Source organism: Colobus angolensis, unplaced genomic scaffold, assembly GCF_000951035.1.
Source record: "Colobus angolensis palliatus isolate OR3802 unplaced genomic scaffold, Cang.pa_1.0 Scaffold49, whole genome shotgun sequence".
Classification (NCBI taxonomy): domain Eukaryota; kingdom Metazoa; phylum Chordata; class Mammalia; order Primates; family Cercopithecidae; genus Colobus; species Colobus angolensis.
Window position 1 is genome coordinate 1,226,811 of NW_012118376.1, and position 23,585 is coordinate 1,250,395.

The 23,585-nt window shown below is 36.3% G+C and overlaps 1 protein-coding gene across 2 annotated transcripts in view; it reads right to left on the bottom strand.

Annotated features, from left to right (window-relative positions):
- Window positions 1–4,540: 4,540 nt before the first annotated feature.
- The window catches only part of SCAMP1 (secretory carrier membrane protein 1), a 118,949-nt gene continuing 99,904 nt past the window's right edge, over window positions 4,541–23,585 (bottom strand). For both annotated transcript variants that reach the window (XM_011959209.1, XM_011959210.1), the window contains one exon: window positions 4,541–8,103. In XM_011959209.1, the coding sequence (XP_011814599.1) occupies window positions 7,939–8,103 (165 nt within the window). In that variant the 3' untranslated portion in view covers window positions 4,541–7,938. The remainder of the gene's footprint in view (window positions 8,104–23,585) is intronic.

The window sequence follows — 23,585 nt, forward strand, 5'->3', positions numbered from 1 at the left end:
AAAAGCATACAAAAAGAGGAAGCAGTGAAACCAAAACCACATGGCAAAGAAAAGTCAATCAAGTAACACATTGCTATTAGCAGCTTTTTAGCTTTTTATAGCCAAACATCCTGAAAAATTAAACACCTACAGGTAGACAGTCCAGAAAGTGCCTATGTTTAAGAGAAACCACTATGATTTTATTCACAAGAGACAAAAGCCTGAATTAAGGCAGCGATGGTAAAAGACAGTCAATGGGATGAATTCTGTGTTAGGGGAAAAGAATGGACAGGTGGGCTGATCAGAAGTGAAGGGGAAGGAGAGGAGAGTCTAGGATGACAGCCAGGTATTTAGTGTAGACACTGGATGGAAGGTGATGTGATCACCAAGATGAAGATTCCAGAAAAAGCAGGGACAGTGAAGGTGAGGAGGTTCAGCTTAGGCTGCCAATGTAGAGGTCCTGTGTGCAGCTAGGACTATACTAGGGAGAGAGATTGATTTGGGAGTCATCAATACACCTGAGAGATGGTAAGTGTCCTTAGTTATTGTGCAATTTCTATGGGCAGATACTACACTAAGCACTTCACAAAATTCATTTATTCATCAAAACCGTATGAGATAGAAACTACTACTATCATTTTACAGATAACTGTCACTTAAATAACTGAGGTTAAATAATGTGTCCCAGGTTAGAAAGCTAATAAGTGGCAAAGTCAAAGCTCAGATATATGTTTGACAACAAAGGCAACCCCCTCAAATTGTTATGTTGTTTCCTTCTACCTGGAATGCACAGGGTGGGAAGGCGGCCAATGCAAACTCCTGGGCAACACCAATATCTCTGCATTGCAGACACTTACAGTAACTTCCAAATAAAACTCCAAAAGGGCCTCACCATCACAACTGATGAAAACACTGCTTCTTCCTCCGTTTCAGAGAAAACACTGATTTTTCATAATTTTGAAGATGACATCATATGTCTCAATTTATCAATCAGGATTTAGCTCAATCCTGAAAACAGACACAAGAAATTCAGTGTATGACAGTGGGAAAGTAAATGATAGGCTGTGACAGTTTTTATTGTTTTCTTAGTATCAATAATCTCTCATTCAGGGTAAGCAACTATTATAATCACACAAGAAGCATATTTAACCTAATAATAAGGATTTGTCCTTAACTGAAGTTTCTCCAAACTCGCAAATGCCAAAGACCCTTTAGTAAATTTACACTGCTGAAGGATGGGCAGCAGGACTCACCTTTAGGTGGCAGGTGTTAGCATTTGGTCTGGAGAATCCAAAAATCATGTAAAAATTTTTTTTGTTGGTTTTTTTTTCCCATATCCATTGTCCCTAAAGGACAGATATGGATGACTGAAAATGTGGAAGGATGAAAGGGAAGACAACCGGAACGAGGCAGCATGGTGGGGCAGCCACGCTTGGCAGGAGTCAGGGGACATGCCTGTTCTCATCATCCCTCTCCAGCCCCTCACCACCACCACTCACTGAGTGACTTTGGGGTATTTTCCTAGAACTCTATAAAAACAAGGCCAACAACAGAAATTATATCACAAATTTGGTATGAAGATCGAGTGATGTACATAAAGCATTTAGTACAGAACACTGGTATACAGTTAAGCCCACAATAAGTTACTATTAGAAAAAAACTAAGAAAATACTGTCCACCCAGACTATTATCATTTTAAAATTACAATCTATGAAAGGTAAGATAACTTGTTGTCAAAACCCACGTAACTTTACCTGGAGAGACTTGGTGGATTGGCTACCTGAGGCCACCATTTCTTTTTCCATCCTGTTATAACAGAGCATTCAGCTAATTATCTTTACCTTAGAGCTTTCAGGAAGTGGAATATTTCTTGGTGGGTGCAGGGTACTCAGTTACTCCTATTTAGCAAAACCAAAAACAAACAAACAAACAAACCCATAGCATTGGGTGAGCTCATAAGCCATGTGAAACCAGAATGCTCAGAAAAGGAACCTCCTGATTTGTCAAAATCTATTGGGATAAAAGACTTTTTAGAAAAGGAACATCCAATGTTGGCCAAGGGTGTGAAGAAAGAGGCCTTTCTGTACATTGCTGAAGGAGTTACATATGGATAAAACTTTCCTGGAGAGCAACTTGGCAATGCACATGAAAGGCACTTTAAAAACTATACATACCCTTTAACTCAGCAATCTGTACTAAAGAGAAAACAAAAGCTCGAGTCCCTACATTTAGCAACAATATATTCCTTGGTAAATTATTTATAACTTTAAAACCCTGAAAATCAAAACCTAAAGGAATAAGACTTTATGATACATACATAGGATGGTAGCCATATAGCTATACTAAATGTTACAGAAATATATTCAGAGATATTAAAATCGTCAATACATATTTATATCATAACTGAAATAAGATAAACTGTTGTGTTAGTTAAGATCCTCCAGTTAAAAGTAATAAGAAACCAATTCAAGACAGCTGAGGGAGAAATATGAGGATAATGGGATAAGGGTGAGCAGTAGGGCTCTGTAAAGGAAAAGGAAAGCCACTAGATCTTTTCTATGTCATTCATTTTACATCTCCTGTTATGTCTATTTCATTCTTCATTTTCATTGCAGACCAGCTTTCTTGGTGATTCCTTCCTCATGGCAGAAAATGGCTACCTCTTATGTTCCAATTCTGGAACAGTAGAGTTCCAGACATATCTACATTCAGAATAAAAAACTGATGAGCCAGGAATGAGTCCACTATGGCCAGATGACATCCAGTACCAGTGTGGACTTTAAGGACCCAAAGAAATGGAGCTTTTGGGAACTAGGTAAATATCCCTAAAGGATGTACAAGGATGTACGGGATCATCTCATTTTTAATATTAGGAAGTTTTCTTCCTAGAAAAATTAATAGAAAGATATAAACCAGATTTTAATAGAAGTTATTGATGGATGTAAATTTACAAGAATTTTAGTTATTTCTTTTGCTTACAAATATTTTCTATAATTTATACTGAAATGTAGATTGATTTTATAAATTAATTTAAAAAACTAAACTATCAGGCCATTATGACATAAAGCTAAGTGAGGGGAAAATAAGGTTTTTAAAAATCCATATTGCTTATATATCTTAACTCTACAAAATATATATGCATAGAAAAAGATTGGAAGACAATAAAATATTAGCAGAGGTACCCCAAGATGACAGAATTAAAGATTTATTTTTATTTTCTCATTTATCACTTTCTGAATTTTTAATTGTTCTACAACACATATGTATTGCTTTTATACTAGAAAAAAAAATGTGAGGGATGCATAGGCCCAGTGGGTTCAGTTTTTGTGCAGGAGACTAGAATTCTGTAGACACCAAAGTGATCACCAGATAAAAGACACTGATTTTTGGTGTTTTCCCCCATCCCCAAAATACCTGAATATTACGACAAACTGCTAACAGTAACAACTACTACAACCATGATTTATCTTGAGAATCACTGGCATACAAAATATTAAAAGTTGTGGAGGAATTCTAGAATTACATTTAAGTAAGCACTGAAAATAACTAGAAATTAAAATAAAACTTGTATGGTATTATTCTACAAATTGGAACTGCTTTAATGTATAGAAGATAATATTCAGAGTAATCTTATATTACTAGGTGGGTGATTAACTATTTTCTGCTCCTATTAGAGAAAAGATTAAATGGCTTTTAGTGTTAGGAGGGTTTCAGCTACACCATCAGCCATGTCAAGCCCAGAAAGATATGAACTGAAAAATAAATCAGGATTTGGACAAACACAAAGTTTAACACTCACTACATTGCCACATGACAGTTCCCATGTTCCCTTGCCATTTGAAACATGGCCAGTACTAATCAAAATTATATACATTAAATGTTTGTCTTACCCAAACCCCAAAGTTAAATTGTAAATATAAAACCCACGGCGGGGGGTGGGGGGGTGGGGGGGTGTGAGAAAACTGGAGAGCAGTCTTTTCCCTATTTTCCTACAACCTTCAAATAAGAGATATCTGCTTATATAAGATAGATTAGTGGCAATACCTGGCTTAGAAAGTTTCTAGATTTATTTCTAGCTCTCTACATACTGTGATAAAGTCCTAAAGTTGAAAAATATCCACCAATATTACAGGCATGCTGCTTTATAAAATGTGCCCTAAAATTCTAGCCAAAATACTTCACTTTCTGTAATACTTAATATGTGAGATAAAACTTTTTAGCTTAATAAAAAAGTATTTAAAACAACTCATGTTTTAAACACATTATTCTACTCTAAATAAATGTATACTATTGTACTTTAAAATGTATCAAAGTAAGGTGTTTTCTATTTTTTAACCATCCTCAATTTTCTAAAATTAACCAATCTTATTTCACCTCTAAAGGGCTTAATCACATGAAATGAACAAATTCCTCTGGACATTTTCCTTAAGGAAAAACTGAAAGGAGATGTAGTGAAATGGTGTATGACAGCCATGGTAATTCTAAGGTATACATAAGCAGGGGAAAAAAATGCTCAAAAAATAACAAAATTCTGTATATAAACAGTCATGCTAAACACAGATTTGTACTAATAAGGGTACCGAATCAGATGTTAACAACAGTGTTTTCAGAAAAAGATACAGCAATGAGTAAAAAGCACTATTACAAATGACTTACAGAAACGACTAATTAACCTAACATAAATCCCCTTAAAATGCAAACCATACATTATCTTAATATGAATTACAGAATATTTTCCTAGTAAATTAGGTGTAAAAATCCAAACTCGCTTTTTAAAATACAACAACCAGAAAATAAAGAATACCGTTCCTTTTTTAACATGTATTTCTCAAAATAAGATTCACCATGAACATTATTTTAGATATTTTTACATCTTCTTTAGCGAACCAAGTGAAAAATCCAATATACACAAATAGGTACTTTCATCAGTACATAAAACAGCAATAGGTAGCGAAGTTAGAAATCAGAATACAATTGAATAAATACAATACTAGTACAGAGACACCCATTTTTAATCCACAATGAAATATCTGAGCCACGAATAGGTTTTCCATTTTGAATCTAACTTCTAGATGATCTGTATTTTGACCTTAAAGGGGCCAAACTATTTAATATGGATGAAACTCCTGTTCCACTACCTGTAAAGGTCTAATGCAACAGAAAAATGGTCATTTTATGTTGCTCAGAGTTTTTAACTAGGTCTTTCATATTATTTTGTTTAGCACATGACAGACTTATACACATATTTTTAAAAAATCAAACATGGAGTTTCTATATACATCAAACCTTGAAAAATGTCTGTCTCTGAATTGCTATTATAGTGTTCAAAATTATACAAACAAACATCCAGTAAACAGCATTTTATTTTATGACACTCTGTGTTAATACAATAAATATACAAAACTTCTAACCCACTGAAACATGCAACATTAGAGGGACACATGGAGGGCATTTCTGTAGAACCATGACAGTCACCATGATGGCAGCGCAATATTAGTTACTGACAAAATATACAAACATCTCTAGATAAATAATCCAAGTCCCAAATTACAAATTACTGAGTAATGATTTTCCAGTGTTCAAACTTTAGTTTGAAATAAAATCGCCATAATTTAATATTACAAACTGAAAAATAACATGGATGACTACTATGTGAAGACCATTTGTGACTATGATTTCATGACTGTGATTTTAGTATTAAATATAAAACACTAACAAATGCCAATCTTTTGCTGAGTGAAAATTTAACAATTTACTGATAGAGAAAAGTAAATGTAAGAATTTAAAGCTCCTTTCATACGATCATACTATAAGCATTGCCATCATTTCAATGCACATGTATATTTTTAAAAAACAATTTTCTCTCTCAAACTTGTATTAAATAACTGGATTTTAAAACATTTTCCCCATCCACACAAAAAAAGATGTGGGTTCTAATTATTCTTTGCTATTTAATAATGCTACCTTTGAGGATTTCTATGTAATATAAACATTCCAATTCTGAAGCAAAGTATTTCAGCATTTTTCAAAAGTTTCTAATATATATTTTGTTTGTAGTGTGTAGAAAAAAATGGACGGGATATAAGTTAATGGTGAATATAGGTGCTCTTGCTGTATTTTGTGGTTAATGTTTTGAATGTATGCAAAATCTACACTCAATAAAGCACACTGATAAAAAAGATTTCCAATAACACTACAGGCTCTGAAAAACAAACTGGCTAAGTTGGTTGAGAATGTAGGCAGAAATTATCGCTGATTCGAAATATTTACAAAAACAGCTTTAAATTCATATGCTGAAGAGTAAAAGAAATGTCTTCCAAGTATACCTGATGTCAATAAGATCCCAAATAAATCAAATGTAAACACCATCTGGATGGATCTGCGTTACCCAGTAACATGCAGTGCTGCTTCATGGATAGTGAGAACTTGGCATTCCACCTCTAGCATGAAACTTTTTCTGTAACTCCAGGTTTGGGGAGAATGAAAGCGATTTAACTATTTATGCCTATCTGATTTTTTAAAAAATAAGGATTTCCAGCCTCTAATATCACAATCCTTACTTAAAATCTAATTGAAAAATCACCATCTATCATTCTGCAATCTTAAATTAGCTAGTCTTTCAAAACACAGTAGCATGACTTACAAATGTCTTTGAGTCACTTAATCAGTGTTAAAATTGATTCAAAGTTTGAACCCAAGAATACTATAAGAACGAAGTTCTGTGCTGCATAGTAACAATTTTAATGTGATTATCTTAATGCATTTAACTTTATTTATATTTTCTTGCTTGGTGCAAGTTAAATGCTTTTTTTTTTTCTATTGCTGAAAATTTTAGGTATATTCAGTCTGTCTCAAAAAGTGAAAGACAGGTGCATTTAGGGATTCAAGTACATGAAAAAATGCCAGGGTCTTTTTATGTTTAATGCCACTGGAGATTAAAAGCTAAAAGGAAAATCCCTTAAATACTGTACATTCTTTTTAGACAACAGTTAGGCTAGCCTTTAATACCTCTGTTAAAAATCACACACACACATCCCCCAAAAAGAGCTGCCAGACACAATCTTAGTTGTAACCACAGAATATACCAAAGTTTTCATATAGCAAAATGTTACTATATGACTACCGAAATTTTTTTTTAAAAGGAATTATTACCACTACTTTCTACTGCATTAACTACCTTCTCTTTTGGATAATGTACTGCGTATTATATTAAATTCTTATATTGCACCCCCAAACTTTTTATTTAAAAGAAACTCTTGCAGAAAACCATTTCTGTGATTCCATTAACCCCTGAATCCTACAACCATAAGCAGTACAGAAGCCAAAATACTAATTCTCTTAATATAAGAAATGTGGTGCCCATGCAAATCAGAGATTGTTATCAAAATATCAGCTACTCTAAAAAAAAAAAGAAAAGAAAAAGATGACAAATATTACATTATCTACTACAAAATGCAAATAGGCTCTTCACTGGTGACTGAAACAGCTAAAAAGCAAGCCAATTTAAAATCCCTAAGTCTCTGCTGGCCTATTTCTTTCAATATAAATAGGGAAAAAGGAATGAAACATAGTTTACTTTTCCAATGCGCAATCCTTATCTCTAAAGATTCTTGAAAGAACTACTGCAGTTAGTATTAAATGTGTTTTTAATCATAAGTACCATTATTAATTTTCAGTGGGTCACCACTGAAATAATTCACTGAACGTCATCCCCCAAAAAATATGGAGAATATTTATTTAGCATGTAATATTTTTTCTGCAAGGGGCACTGAAATATTAAGAAACTATTAGGTAAAGTAATAAGACAAGGAAGTTTTCCTGGTTTTAGCCCATGCACAAGTGAACAGGAAATATCCATGCTGTCTGTACTCTGTGTTTTGAACATAAAAATATTTGTAGAATACAGTAACTGGAGAAAAAAGTACAGTCAAAAGGTAACAGTGTATTGTTTGAAGATTCTTAAATTTGGTTACCCTTGAAAGCATTCTGAGCTGCACTAGATGCTGCAGTTGAAGCTGCATTTGCAGCTGCGGTCTGGACAGTTTTGTTGGACATCACACCTGTTGCAAACTCTTGTTGGGCCTTCTCAAAACTCGCACCTGTTGTGCGATATAGTCCATGTACCTACAGAGGCACAAAAAAGTGGGAGAAGGTAAGTAGCAACCTACACATTCATTTCCAGCAGCTCTTAATTTCAACATTAATCAAATAAAAAAGACTAGATTGTAGGCATGCTTCCTAAGATCAAGAATATTAGCCACCAAACTGACACACAATAATTGTATCTAAACATTTTTCTTAAAACAGGTTTTCCTTTTCCAAGCTGAAGAGATAATTATGCTAATTCAAACCAAAAATAAAGAACTTCTTAGCTAACTGCAAAAAGTTGTATTTTCCTCTGCACCCAATTAGTCAAGTGAAATTATTACAGCATTACAATGAAATGGTATAAACATAGTAACAAGAAACAATACATTAATTTATTACCCCAAACTATTCAGAGAGAACATTACCTTATCTATATCCATTTTAGCTATATATACACCACAGGCCCTGTTATAATCAAATGAGATCATTTTATCATTTAATGTACCAAGCACTACTTACGTCCTTCAACATATTGCTGCTATGCACTCTGTATATAATGTAACATTTTGTGTATGGTCAAGTCCTAAAGAATGCACAAAGAAACACTTCTGGGAATTGTTTCTCCATACTGATTCATCACTCAAATCTTGGGATTTATTTTCAGGAGTAGGGTTCAAAAATTTTCTATCAATATATGCTTTAAAAGCTGCATAATTAAACTATGAGTCCATCAATACATAACAGCCGCTTATTTTAACACAAATTTGAAGAAGGAAATAACAAACCAACATTTATTAATTATATGCCCACAAACTTCATACAGTGGGGAGAGAAAGATACTGGTAATTACACTGCACTGTGACTGGATCTAAATTAAAAGCTTGACTGAAATGCAACCAAAGCAGGTTTAGGGAAGGGGCCAAAGCATCCAAGTCAGTCTTTTTTCCACACCTGGATAGGAATTGGTAACTGTGGAGTAAGAAAAAGGATAATGAGTCAAAGACTCTCAAAGCAAACTTGTATTTGGGAAAGTAGTTTCAAGAAGAGAGAGAAAAGAGAAGATAGGCTGGTTTGGGGAGAAGGGCGAATGGAGAAGATAAGTTCCAAACATTTGTTCATTCGTTCCAGATGATAAGTTCTAAACATTTGTTCATTCATTCCAAGGCTATTGACAACCTACTCTAGGCCTGCCACAGCAGGCAGGCAAAGGTTTGGTTCAAAACTTGGGAGAGGAATGGGCTAAAGACATGGACTTGGAAACCAATGGCGTATGTTATGGACTGAATGTTTGTGTCCCCCCCGCCCCAAATTCTTATGTTAAAATCCCAACCATCAATATGATGGTATTAGCAGGCGGGCCTTTTGGGGGGTGATTTTGCCATGAAGGTGAAGTTTTCATTAATGGAATAAATGCCCTTATAAAAGAGACCCCAAGGCCCAGTGTGGTGGTACACACCTATGGTCCCAGACTTCCACTTTAATCTGGGCAATATATGTCTCTTAAAAAAAACTTTTTTTTTTTTTTTTTTAAAGAGATGCCAGAGAGCTCTCTGACAACCTTCCATCACATAAGGACACAGAAACTGTCTATGAACCAGGAAGTTGCCCCCTGCCTCCGAGACACTGAATTTATCAGTGTCTTATCTTGGACTTTCCAGCCTCGAGAATTGTGAGAAATCATTATCTGTTGTTTAAGCTACCTAATCTATGGTATTTTTGTTATAGCAGCCCAAAGGGACTAAAACAACATATAAATGATAGCTGAAACCTTGGCATTTATGAAACTGTCTATGGAGAACCCAGAGTAGAAAGAGAATAAAATCAAGTACATAACCTAATTAATGCAGAAACAGAAAACCAAATATCACATCTTCTCACTTATAAGTGGGAGCTAAACACTGGGTACACATGGCCATAAAGATGGCAATGATAGACACTGGGGATATAAACATAGCGGAGGGTGGGAGGGTGAGAAGAGCTGAAAAACTACCAATTGGGTACTATGCTCACTACCTGGATGACAGGCTCAACTGTCCCCCAAACCTCAGCATCATATAATATACCCTTATAACAAACCTGCACATGTATCCCCTGAATCTGAAATAAAAATTGAAATTGTTTTAAAAAGACACTATTTAAGAGGCATCCACAAGAAGAAGGAATGACTGGGAGAGGAATGGGAAGAACCAGATACAGATACTTCTCACTGATGCCAAGAGAAGAGAGCATGTTAACACATGAAAAGCTATCAGAAAAGCTATCAAGAAAGCATGTTAATGCATGAAAATCTATCAGGGTACAAGATAAAAATAACCCAGACAGCCCTGAGTGCTTCTGCTATAGTGGTAAAAGCAAACGCCACATTACTACTGATCAAAGTGTCAAATGGTCAAGAATAAAAAGAGAGCACTGACAAATACATATACTGGTAAATCCGAAGATTCCTTTTTCCTAGTACCTTAGCACTATCATAAGTATAAAAGTAATTCTTTTTATTCCCTTTTAAAACCAAGTGTTCTATGGAAAATTAAAGATACAGATAAATCACTACTCCTATGTTCTAGACACTTACCTCACAGTGAGTACAAATGATTGGATCCTAGAAAACGAAGTGTATTATAGAAACTTTATCAACCTTCTTTACTTACTAGGCCCAATCAGAGCAATGCAATTACAGATTCACTTGTCTGTCTCTTCCCCTCTTCCCCCAACTTTGTGAGCATGTAATAAATAAATGTTAATTCTTATTTGCTTTATTATTTCCTTTTTCAAACTTGCACTAAATTGAGTGGCTGATACTATGTGTTCATGGCCTTCACAGTTTACTAAAATGTAATTCACAGTCCCACAGAACACAGAAGCAAAATAAAGGTAGGAATAGCCACATTTCTCAATAGTTTGTATCTATACAGACCCAGAGAGCCACCTAGAGGGAAAAGACCACATATATATATATATACAGTGCACAATGCTCAAATACTGGATCAAATCCACTATATCCATGTGAAAAGGGTGGATTCTTGATTTCAGGGCCCTGTGAAAGATAGGCTAATCATCAGGATATTTAAAAGCTTATTACTTCCCTCCAGGGTTTCAGATGGTATCTACTGATAATTCACACTGCTGATATCAGGGAGAAGATTTTGACACCAAGTACTATAATTTTTTTAAAAAATTAAACAGCTTGGGAGTGGGGGGCAAGGGGAGGGATAGCATTAGGAGAAATACCTAATGCAGATGATGGGTTGATGGGTGCAGCAAACCACCATGGCACATGTATACCCATGTAACAAACCTGCATGTTCTGCACATGTATCCCAGAACTTAAAGTATCAAAAAAAAAAAAAAAAGATTTCAATTTTGATAAAATCCAATTTATCTTAAAAAAAAAAAAAAAAGTACCAGTTGATGGTTTGCTTAAATGGAGCACAATTATCACCAAGTTGCACAGCCTTTTTATCTGTACTGTCACGTTAGGAAATCTCACTGTGTATGTGACCTGAATGCATATTACCTAGTGGAAAATTCCATAAATGCAGAATAGTCTAGAGAATTAAAAAAAAATTAAGCAACTTAAATACTATCTGTTCTACTTATGGGAACTGCATTACTCCTAAAATAATACTTAGTTCTAGGAAAATCACAGAAAAGGCACTAAATTTGGTTTCTACTAATTCCAGCTGGCTGGCCACCACTCAAAACTTCAAGTCTGCTTCCCATAAAACAAGAATATCTGTTACCCTATGTGCTCCTCAGAGTCTTCCCAAAGATCAAATCGGAATGTATATAAATGAGTTATACTAACATAAATTAATTTTTAAGTATCTGCAGAAGTGTCACAGCCAAAATGTAGATGTGATTTCATCAAGGAGTCCTGCCTCCTTAATGCAGCTTCAGAGACAGTACATGCTGTGGTGGTGTATGACACAGAAAAACTATATCATATGGGAAGTAAAGAATAACGGCACTTTATTTAAATAATCCAAACATATGTCTTCATTAAAACATACAGAATACCATTTCAAGAAACTGTGCTTTTATTAAGACCCCTGTCAGGCCAAAATTATTTCAACTTTTATAAAAGCTGGGAAAATAAAAACAAATGAATTTTTAAAATATATATTTTTAAAATTTTTGTTTTGAGTTTTTAAAAAAGTATGGACCTCTAAGCCTAACATTTTCAGTTTGAAATTTCTGGAAACCCTCTACTAACCCTCCTGCCCACAGATGGGGCAGATATCCCTTCTGTAAACCCTTGAATTGCCGCTCTAGTTTCACCATGTTGAAATCACGCACCCTTTAAGCACTCTCTCAAATAAAGCTCTGTCCGCTCTTTTGTGCCTGAACTAGCCATGGCTTTCCCTATTGAGAGTACCTCCAATCCTTTGTACATCTGGGGAGGCACGTATGTACTTCTTCTTTTATAGGGTTTATGTCCATGTCGTATTATATCCCACCTGCTTTTACTTGCCTAAGGGCAACAACTAATTCTACTCATTGTTACACCCCCTAAAAGACACAGCTCAGTAATCTGCAGTAGAAGCCACTGAATAATTATTTGTCTACCTGCTGGGGATTAAGTGTTCCAAAATTGTCCTCATTAATAATAGTTTTTACCAAATAAGTGCAATATGGCTTAAGGAGACTATACCTGTGTTACAAAGTAAAATGCTTAGTTTGCAGTCACCTCAGAGGTTAAATGTTTTAAAAGTAGACATACTACTTCACACTTGCTAGGATGGCTGGAATGAGAAAAATGGAAAATCACAAGTGTTGGCAAGGATGTAGAGAAAGTGCTGGTGGGAATGTAAAATGATACAGTCCTTGCAGAAAAGAATTTGGAGGTGCCTCAAAAAGCTAAACATAGAATTACTATAAGACTACATAGGAATTCCACACCTAGGTATATATGTACACAAGAGAGGTGAAAACAAAGACTCAAACAGACACCTGTATACCAATGTTCATGGCAGCACTATTCACAATAGCCAAAAGGTGGGAAAATCTCAAGTGCCCATCAACAGATAAACACAATGTGGTATAAAAATACAATGGAATATTATTCAGTCGTAAAAAGGAATGCATTTCTGATACATGCTGCAACATGGATGAACCTTGAAAACATTATGGTAATGAAATAAGCCAGGTACAGAAGGAAAATATTGTGTAACTCCATTTATATGAAATATCTAAAACAGGCAATTCATAGCAAATCAGAGGCTGCCAGAGGCTGAGAATAGGGAGGAATAAAATTATTGCTTAATGACTAGAGTTTCTGTTTGGGGTGATACAAAGTTCTGGAAATAGACGTTAGTGATGGTTGTGCAACACTGTGACTGTAATTGATGCCACTGAATTGTACACCTAAATATAATTAAAATGACAAAGTTTATGTTATACATATTTTGCCACAATTAAAACAAATACAATACACCAAAAGCCATTAAATTGTATACTTTAGGTTTTTTTTTTTCCCCCCCAATTATTTTGTATTTTTTAGAGACAAGGTCTCACTCAGTTGCCCAGGCTGGAGTGTAGTGGTATGCAATCACAGCTCACTGCAGCCTCAAACTCCTGGGTTCAAGTGATCCTCCCACCTCAGTCTCTCCAACAGCTAGGACAACAAACTCACACCACTATGTCTGGATATTTTTTTTTTTTAATGTCTTGTAAGGGGTTGGAGGGTGGTCTCATTATGTTGCCCAGGCTGATCTCAAACTCCTCGGCCTCCCAAAGCTTCCCAAAGTGCTAGAATTACAGGTGTGAACCACCATGCATGGTCTAAACTGTATATTTTAAATGGGTGAATTGTATGCTAATTATATTTCAATAAAGCTGATAAAAAATGCATATAAAGATGACTTAGATGAAAGTGCCGTATTTACAGCATTATAAATACTCACCAATCTACCAAATTTGATGATGCCTAAGATAATAATAATTTAGTTACAGTAACCTAGATTTGGGATCTACTAAGTAGCTAGCTTAGTACTTATTGAAAAAGGTGACAAAATAAAAATTGGGGGTAAAGTTTTTTTTTAGGTGAATAAACTAAGAGTATCAACCGAGGACAGGATATAAACAATCTGCTCAAGAGTGCCATTTTTTTCTAGGAATTCAAAAGTACTACTCTATTTGTGTCCCTTAGAAGAAGGTGACAAGTAAATGGATGAGCATTTTAACAGACGATGTGAACCATCCAGAATTGATTCCTAGTCAGCAAAGACGACAGTGCTGAATGGTTCTGACAGAGAAGTAGCATGCCTATCTGTGACTACAGAAAAACAGCACAGTGGAATTACCAGCTTTCTATCCTAGGTCATAAATAAAGTTACAAAGTGGGAGAGACAAGGGGGAGAGGTGAACGATAGCAATGCTTTCAAAGAAAGTACAGATGATGATCCTTGAACGGGGCAGGTCCACTTATAATATGTGATTTTTTTCCCAACCAAACTCAGATAGAAAATACAGTATTCACGGGAGGTAAAACCCGAGTACACAGAAGCCTTTTTATACACATGGGTTCCGCAGGGTTGACTCCAACACTTAAGTATGCATAGATTTGGTATATGGATGGGTGGGTTCTGAAACCAATCCCCTGCATGCAGAGGGATAACTCTAAGAGTCACTTTTCACCTAAGAAAACTATCACTTTATATATAATAGGATATCTTCACAAAGCATTTACCATATAACACCAACTAGTGAGACTTAATCACAGCGTTCTGTATCACAGACCCAATTCAACGCTCCCACAAAAATGAGTATCTGCAGAACAGATATTGTAGTAAATAAACAAAATTTGAAACACTTCAGAAAACTTGTCTTTTAAAGAGGTAAAATAACTTTTTTCTAAAATTCTTTCAAAATCCAAAAAATTCACTATTAAAAACTATTTAATGTGAACATGACAGTCTATGAACAAATTTCATGGAAGTGATAATCATGCAAAACCAGGTCCCAAAAGGAATACAAATGATATATTATCTATTAATTACTTCCATATTAACTTATTCTAGCTCTTATACCAATTAACAGAAGGAAAAAATTTTGGATTCCCCTGATCCATAGTCTTCTGTGATGCATGCATTTACTGTTATTTGACACATTTATAACATCTCCCCGCTTAGCCCAAAACCATTACTCAATTCTTTCTAATAGTTCTAATAGAAAAAGGACCTTTTGAAAAAACACCATTTGGAAATAATCTGAGAGAAAACAAGAAATCCATTTGTGAAACGTCAGGACTAAACTAGACTCTTCTCCATGTAGATGTACAGGAGACACATATTCTTTCAATATTTGAAATGTGGAGTATAAAACGACACTGTGGGGGAAACCAACAGCACACTCTCATACTGGGCACTGCAGCGCCAATGATGACCTACTTCAGTTATGCGAGACAACAGAAAGCCAACGAAATTACCAAAATCCTATTCATTTCAATTAGGATAAATATATAGGACAGAGCACATTTACCTTAAGAGAAGAACAGCTTAATAAAACCCAACAATTCTATAGTCAAAACTGTGCATAGAGTACAGTTACAGGGCATTAACTGTTCTTGAAAAGCCTGACCCCTAGTGGTTATAAATACTGCTACATACCTGCAAAGGATTTTTTGTCATTAAACTGCCAGTTTTGATCAAGTGTGAAACAGAAAATTAAAAAAGAAAAATTAGGTTTTTAAAATTGGATCTTAATTTCTATTACAGCAAGAGAAATGCCTGCTATTAAAATATGAAAGCTGGTGCAAATTATATTTTAGCTTACAGCATCCCTATTGTACTTCATAAAATCATACAGAAAATCATCTCATCTAAACTCCTTATTTCACAGATAAAGAACCTGAGACTCAGAGAAGTTTAGGAACTTGTGAACACATAGAAAGAGAAGTTCTGGTAACTTTTTTATGAGGTATAAAACAACAACAACAACAAAATATCAGAGTATGCTGCATGATATCCATATCAATGCTTTTATTTTATTTGAGAAAGTTGTATTTCTTTCAATGCCTGGCATCTGAACACTGTTCTATAACTTTTCCTTTGTGTGGTGGATCCTGAAAAACTGTATACCTGGAAAATGGAAAGGAAAAAAACTGCTGGTCAAAGAATTCAGAGCATTCACAGGGTAGTCCATTATGGAACAGTTACAGAATAAACACTTCCTCCACACCCTGGCTCTAGTGGTCATCTGTGCCACATATTCCCCAACCACGGCCAGTGCTGGTTAAAGTTCCCTTCATACTCCACCCACAGCAGAGTCTTAATTGTTGTGAGTATTCTCCTCAAGGCCCTCTTCTGACTCCACACACTTTCTAGGCTTCACTCACTTCAATAAGTCAATACTTTCCAGTCTAGAAATCCAGCCTAAAGCTCTTCCCTTGCTCCTGACTTGTATATACAAAAGCCTACTCAATATTTATATTTTAATGCACCACCAGTTAATTTAAACTCCCCAAATTCAACATCAATGTGGAAAACATTTTGATCCCCAAACCATTTTTCTTGTACTCTCTTCCTGAATGGTCCATCATCTAAAAACCTGGGTGTCATCCTTGAGTCTCACCTTGTCCCCTACTTCCAGGCCCAAGTTGGATTAATCGTTACCTGCTCATTTTCTCTTTACTACATTTTCTTCACATTTCCTTAGTTCAGGCCACCATTATTACTAATCAGCTTCCTAGCCTGTCTCCTAAGTGTTTCCAAGTACCACTGCTCGGCCCCACAAATCCCAAATGTATTTTGGAATAATGCTTCTAAAATTCAAATCTAATCAATTCAATTACTCTTCTCCTTAAAACTCTTCTATGGCTCACTACCACTTTTTGGAGAAGATATAAACTTCTTAACAAGACACTGTAGGATATAAGTATGCTTATGTGTTCAATTTCATCTTCCAATACCAACACCATACAATTCTCCTAGCCCCAGCTCACACACCATGTTTTATCTCCCATCCATTCTGAGCTACATTTAATTCCCTGAATTTGCCATGTTATTTCCTACAACTAGATGTGAACGTGGTATCCCCACTCTCTGGTATCTCCTTATCCCTCTTATCCTCTTCTCTGTCCCTTATTCTTTTGCTTAGATAACTATAATGATGAGCAGCCATCATTATATCTCAGCTGAAGCAATACTTTAAAAGACCTCCAAAACTTGATTAGGTGTCCCTCTGCTCCCTATACTTACCTCTATCATGGCCATTAAATCACTGAATTGGGAGGCCCACCAATTTATTTCTCTTCCTCACTAACAGGTGATCTCTCTGAGCTCATGCACAGGTCAGTGCCGGGCACATAATATATGCTCAATAACAGCTGTTTAACAAATAAGTGAAAACTGCCACACACCACAAAACCCTCTACTATACTCTAAATGTATCTCATTTCTAGTTCTATAAAACACCCTCAATGATACATGTGAAATAATAAAGGAGTTCTCCAACACTGACTGTAATGGTCAGTGTTATGTGTTAATTTGGCTAGGCCATAGTCTCCACTTATTCAATCAAACACTAACCTAGGTGTTGTTGTGAAGGTATTTTGTAGATGTAATAGGCGTCTACCATCAGTTGACTTTAAGAAGTGTTCTAAATTATCTGGGTATGCCCCATCCAATCTGTTGAAAGGCCTTAAGAACAGAACTGGAGTTCCTCTGAGGAAGAAGAAATCCCACTTGTGGACTAGAGTTTCAGCTTCTGCCTGAGAGTTCCGGCCTGCCCTCTTGATATCAGACTGACCTCACCAGCCAATTCCCTGCAATTAACCTCTTCATTCTTTCTGTTTCTGATAGCATGCTGACTTGATAAAGGCATTTACTAAACAAAAGTAGACACTAAACCAGACCCTGAATATAAAATGATAAAGAGGTCAAGATTAGAAAGGAAAACTATTAACTGAGAAGGCCCTGTTCTATGCAGCTTACCCTCACACCAACCCTATAAAAGTAGTTACTCTTCCCATTCCTTCTTTTATTCAACAAATATCTGAGTCCATATCACATGCTAATCACTGCATGTCACTGTTCCAGATGTGAGGAATACAACCTGAGAGCATACAGAACAGGTCTCCACTCTCATGCAGCTTGGAGTACAGTTCAGGACACTAAACCTGAGTGGTTACAGAAGGCTGTCTCAGGTCACACAGCTGTTAAGTGAAGTTGCCAAAATTTCAACCTGAGTTGTATGGTTCCAAAGCAAAACTCTTGCTCTTCTCATCTAATTCCAATGCTAAAGACTTGTTCACACTGGGGGTGCTTAACAGGTGGGTACTCAGAATACATGCACCATAAGGCATATAAACTGGCTTCTGCCACAGTGAGCAATATAGACAGTTAAATTTCCCCAAGAAAACAGAGAATGACATGGTCCCTAAGATACAAGGCAACAAAAAACATTCCGGGAGACACAGCAAGATCAGAGCTGGGTCTTGAAAGAACACTAATAGGTCTTCAACTAGCCGAGAAGACGAATTAATGCATGGATTTAAAAACATCATATAAACAAAATCTGGAACAAAGGAATGTACATGATGTATCTGAAGAAACTGAGCAGTACAGTTTGACTAGGAAAAAAAGTGTTAATCACGGAGCTGTGAGATGTCACCACTAGCCCTTCTTCCCACCACCACTATAATGCCAACCTGGGATTCCTTGAGAGGACAAAATGGCATAATACTGGTAAAGTGTTCTGCGTAGGGCCCAGAGTATCGCTGAGCACAATAAAAGTGATTTCATCATTAGGTTATTAAGGCCTATTTGCTGGCTAAATTTATGGCATGTAGTGTGTTTTTACAACCTTAGCGATGCTGGTGTTTCTGAATGTAGCCCTTCTTCGCACTGCCACCAAAATCCCATTTTCAATCCCAGATCCACGTCAAAAACCTGCAGAGTGCCGATTTTTTGGGGTTTTTTAAAGGTGAATATGGTAATTATATATTAAATGGACTGCGAGAAGGATGAGGGAATGTAAGTAACCTGTAAAAACAAATTTCTGGATTAGCTGAGGTTGGAAATGGAAGAGAAAGATGGAAAAGATACTAAAAAGGGATCTAAGAAAGTGAATTAAAAAGTAATGGAAGCAGCTGGGCATCGTGGCTCATGCCTATAATCCCAGTAGGTGGATCACGAGGTCCGGAGATCAAGACCATCCTGGCCAACATGGTAAAACCCTGTCTCAACTAAAAATACAAAAATTAGCTGGGCATGGTGGCGCATGCCTGTAATTCCAGCTACTCAGGAGGCTGAGGCAGGAGAATTGCTTGAACCAGGGAGCTGGAGGTTGCAGTGAGCAGAGATTGTGCCACTGCACTTCAGCCTGGTGACAGAGCAAGGCTCCATCTCAAAAAAAAAAAAAAAAAATAGCTGAGTGTGGTGGTGCATGCCTGTAATCCCAGCTACTTGGGAGGCTGAGTCAGGAGAATCGCTTGAACCTGGGAGGCAGAGGCTGCAGTGAGCCGAGATCACGCCATTGCACTCCAGCCTGGCGAAAGAGCAAGATTCTGCCTCAAAAAAAAAAAAAAAAAAAAAGGTAATGAAAGCACTGACAGAAGCAATCACAGCACTGACAAAAATGTTCAATGGAATTACATAAAGTGCTTATTGCCATCTCATTCATAGTAGGTATTTAATAAGTGTTTCTTCAAAAAAAAAAAAAGCTTCAGTAAGATAAAATCTGTATAATATGCAATTTACTCTTTAAAGTATACAATTCAATGATTTTTAGTATAGTCATAGAGTTGTGACTATAACATCTACACAACCTAATTTTAGAATACTTTCATTACCCCCACTCCCCACCCCACCCATAAGCCACAGTCAAGCTGTAATACATTTTCTGTCTCTATATATTTGCCCATTTTAGACATTTCATAATAACTGAATCTATACAATATATGGTCTTAATAAATGCTTCTTGAATATTAATCAGAACATTCAAAAGGAACATCTAGCACTAAGAAACTGAAGAGTTTATGATGCATTATTGTGAAAAGATGACATCAATCAACAACTGGAGATGAAAATGACAAACTGAAGATGCAACTAAAGGTTTATGCAAAGCATTATCTTTTCCAATTCCAAGATTGTAGGTCACCTAGGTAGAGAAGAAACTGAAAAAAATAAGGGAAGATGAAATTCCCAAAGAAAATGACTGCATAGCACAAAGAGCCAATTACATTTAAGACCTTATTATGAACTGGATAAAGACATGGATGAGAAAGAAGAGCCAGAGAGGCAGGAGAATTAGAACATCATTGCAAAGTCTTAGCAGAGGAGCCACCTGTGGTATAGAAAGCTACAGAGGTTAAGGAGGAGGAAAACTGGAAAAGGGATTTAGTAACATTAGAAAGCTGAGTGTCAATGGTATGTGTGTTTGGTTCAGAAGAGAAGTTAAAAATTTCAAATAGAGAAAATATGGAAGAACAGACACAGTTTAACCTTCATAGGGTTTTGAGAAGGATAAAAGGCAAATATCTGAGTCAAGTACTGAAAGAGTACAAAGTGGTTTTAAATATAAGGTAAAATTATTTCTATGCATTTCTCATACATATCCGCAAGAAATAAAATAGTAAAAAAATTATAAGTACTTATTTTCTTTAAAGTGAGAACTATCAAAAAGTCTTTATCATTTAAAACACAGGTGTTATTCCCAAGGTCTCAATATCATGTTTGAATATGTATAAAATATATCAAAATTATATATATGCAAGACAAAACAAAACTTTAAATAAACAAATAAAAGCACTAATTTACCTTCCTCCATGTAATGATTTTTTTTTAAGGATATGAAAACAGACTTGGGAATTCTCCAGGAAGAAGTGTAGCTAAAACAACTGGGCAGTTAACAAATCCTAACGATTCCTCCAAATGACTCCTAAACCTGATAAATAACTTGAGTAAAGTTTCAAGATATAGGCCGGGTGTGGTGGCTCACGCCTGTACTCCCAAACTTTGGGAAGCCAAGGCAAGTGAATCACTTCAGGTCAGGAGTTAGAGACCAGACTGGCCAACAAAGCAAAATCATCTCTACAACAAATACAAAAAAATTAGCCGGGTGCCACACCTGTAATTCCAGCTACTCAGGAGGCTAAAACGTGAGAATTGCTTGAACCCAGGAGGCAGAGGCTGCAGTGAGCCAACATCACACCACTACACTCCAGCCTGGGCAACAGAGTGAGATTCTGTCTCAAAAAACCAACAAAAAGTTTCAAGATACAAAATCAGTTGCATCACAAAAGTACATACAAAAATCAGTAGCATTTCTAAACACCAACAACGTTCAAGCTGGGAACCAAATCAAGAACTCAATCCCATTTACAATAGACAAACACACACACACCCCTACACACATCTAGAATACATTTAACTAAGGAAGTGAAAGAAATCCCTAAGAACTGCAAAGCACTGATGAAAGAAATCATACATGACACAAAGAAATGTAAAAACATCCACATTCATGGATTAGAAGAATCAATATTGTTACAATGACCATACTGCCCAAAGCAATATATAGATCCAATACAATTCCTATCAAATTACCAACATCATTTTTCAAAGAAGTAGAAAATACAATTCTAAAAGTCATATGGAACCAAAAAGAGCCTGAATAGCTAAAGCAATCCTAAGCAAAAAGAACAAAGCCAGATCATATTGCCTGACTTCAAACTATAGTGCACAGTGGCTGACACCTGTAATCCTAGCACTTTGGGAGGCCGAGGCAGGCGAATCACTTCAGGCCAGGAGTTAGAGACCAATCTGGCCAACATGGTGAAATCCCATCTCTACTAAAAATACAAACTTAGCCAGGCGTGGTGGCTCACGCTTGTAGTCCCAACTACCTGGCTGCCTGAGGCATGAGAATCGCTTGAACCTGGGGAGGTGGAGGGTGCAGTGAGCCCAGATTGTGCCACTGCACTACAGCCTGGGCATCAGAGCAAGATTCTGTCTCAAAAAAGGAAGAAGACTATGGTAACCAAACAGCATGGTAACCAGTACAAAAGCAGACAGACCAATGGAACAGAGAACCCAGAATAATGCCACACACCTACAACTAACTGATCTTTAACAAAGCTAACAATAATGAACAATGGGGAAAGGTCACCCTATTCAATAAATGGTGCTGGATAAACTGGCTAGCCACATGCAGAAGAATAAAATTGACCCCTACTTCTCACCGTATACAAAAATTAACTCAAGATGGATTGAAGACCTAAATGTAAAACCTCAAACTACAAAAATCCTAGAAAATCTAGGAAATACTCTTCTAGACATTGGCCTAGACAAAGAATTTACTACTAAGACCTCAATAGCAAATGGAACACAAACAAAAATTGACAAATGGGACTTAAAGAGCTTCTGCACAGCAAAAGAAACACTAAACAGGCTGGGCACGGTGGCTCACGCCTGTAATCCCAGTACTTTGTGAGGGCTGATCATGTGAGGTCTGGAGTTTGAGGCCAAGCTGGCCAACATGGTCAAACTCCATCTCTACTAAAAATACAAAAATCAGCTGAGCATGCTAGTTCATGCCTGTAATCCCAGCTACTCATGAGGCTGAGACAGGAAAACTGTGTGAACCCGGGAGGTGGAGATTGCAATGAGCTGAGATTGTGCCACTGCACTCCAGCCTGGGCAATAGAGTGAGACTCTCTTTCACGAAAGAAAGACAGGAAGACAGAGAGACAGAGGAAAGACAGAAAGAAAGAGCGAGAATAAACAGAGTAAACAGACAATCTAAAGAATGGGAGAAAATATGTGCAAACCATGCATCTGACAAAGGACTAACAAGCAGAATTTATAAAGGACTTAAATCAACAAGAAAAAAAACAACCCCATTAAAAAGTAGGCAAAGGACATCAACAGACACTTCTTGAATGAAGACATACAAACAGCCAACAAACATAAGAAAACTCAACATCACCAATTAGAGAAATGCAAATCAAAACCACAATAATTACCATTTCACACCAGTCAAAATGGCTATTATTAAAAAGTCAAAAAATAGCAGATGTTGGCAAGGATGTAGAGAAAATGGAATGCTTATATACCATTGATGGGAATGTACGTTTCTTCAACTTCTATGGAAAACAGTATGGAGATTTCTCAAAGAAGTAAAAATAGAACTTCCATTCAATCCAGCAATCCCCCTACTGGGTATCTAACCAAAGGAAAAGAAACCTTTTATCAAAAAGACACCTGCACTCATATGCTTTCACAATAGCAAAGTCATAGCACTATTCACAATAGCAAAGTCATAGAATCAACCTAAGTGTCCATCAATAGTAGACTGAATAAAGAAAATGTGATACACATACACCATGAAAAGCTATACCACATAAAAAAATGAAATTACGTCCTTCATAGCAACATAGATGCAGCTGGAGGCCATTATCCTAAGTGAATTAACACACAAACAGAAAATCAAATACTGCATGTTCTCACTGAGAAGCGGGAGCTAAACAAAGGGTTCACACAGACATAAAGATGGATACAACACACACTGGGGACTCCAAA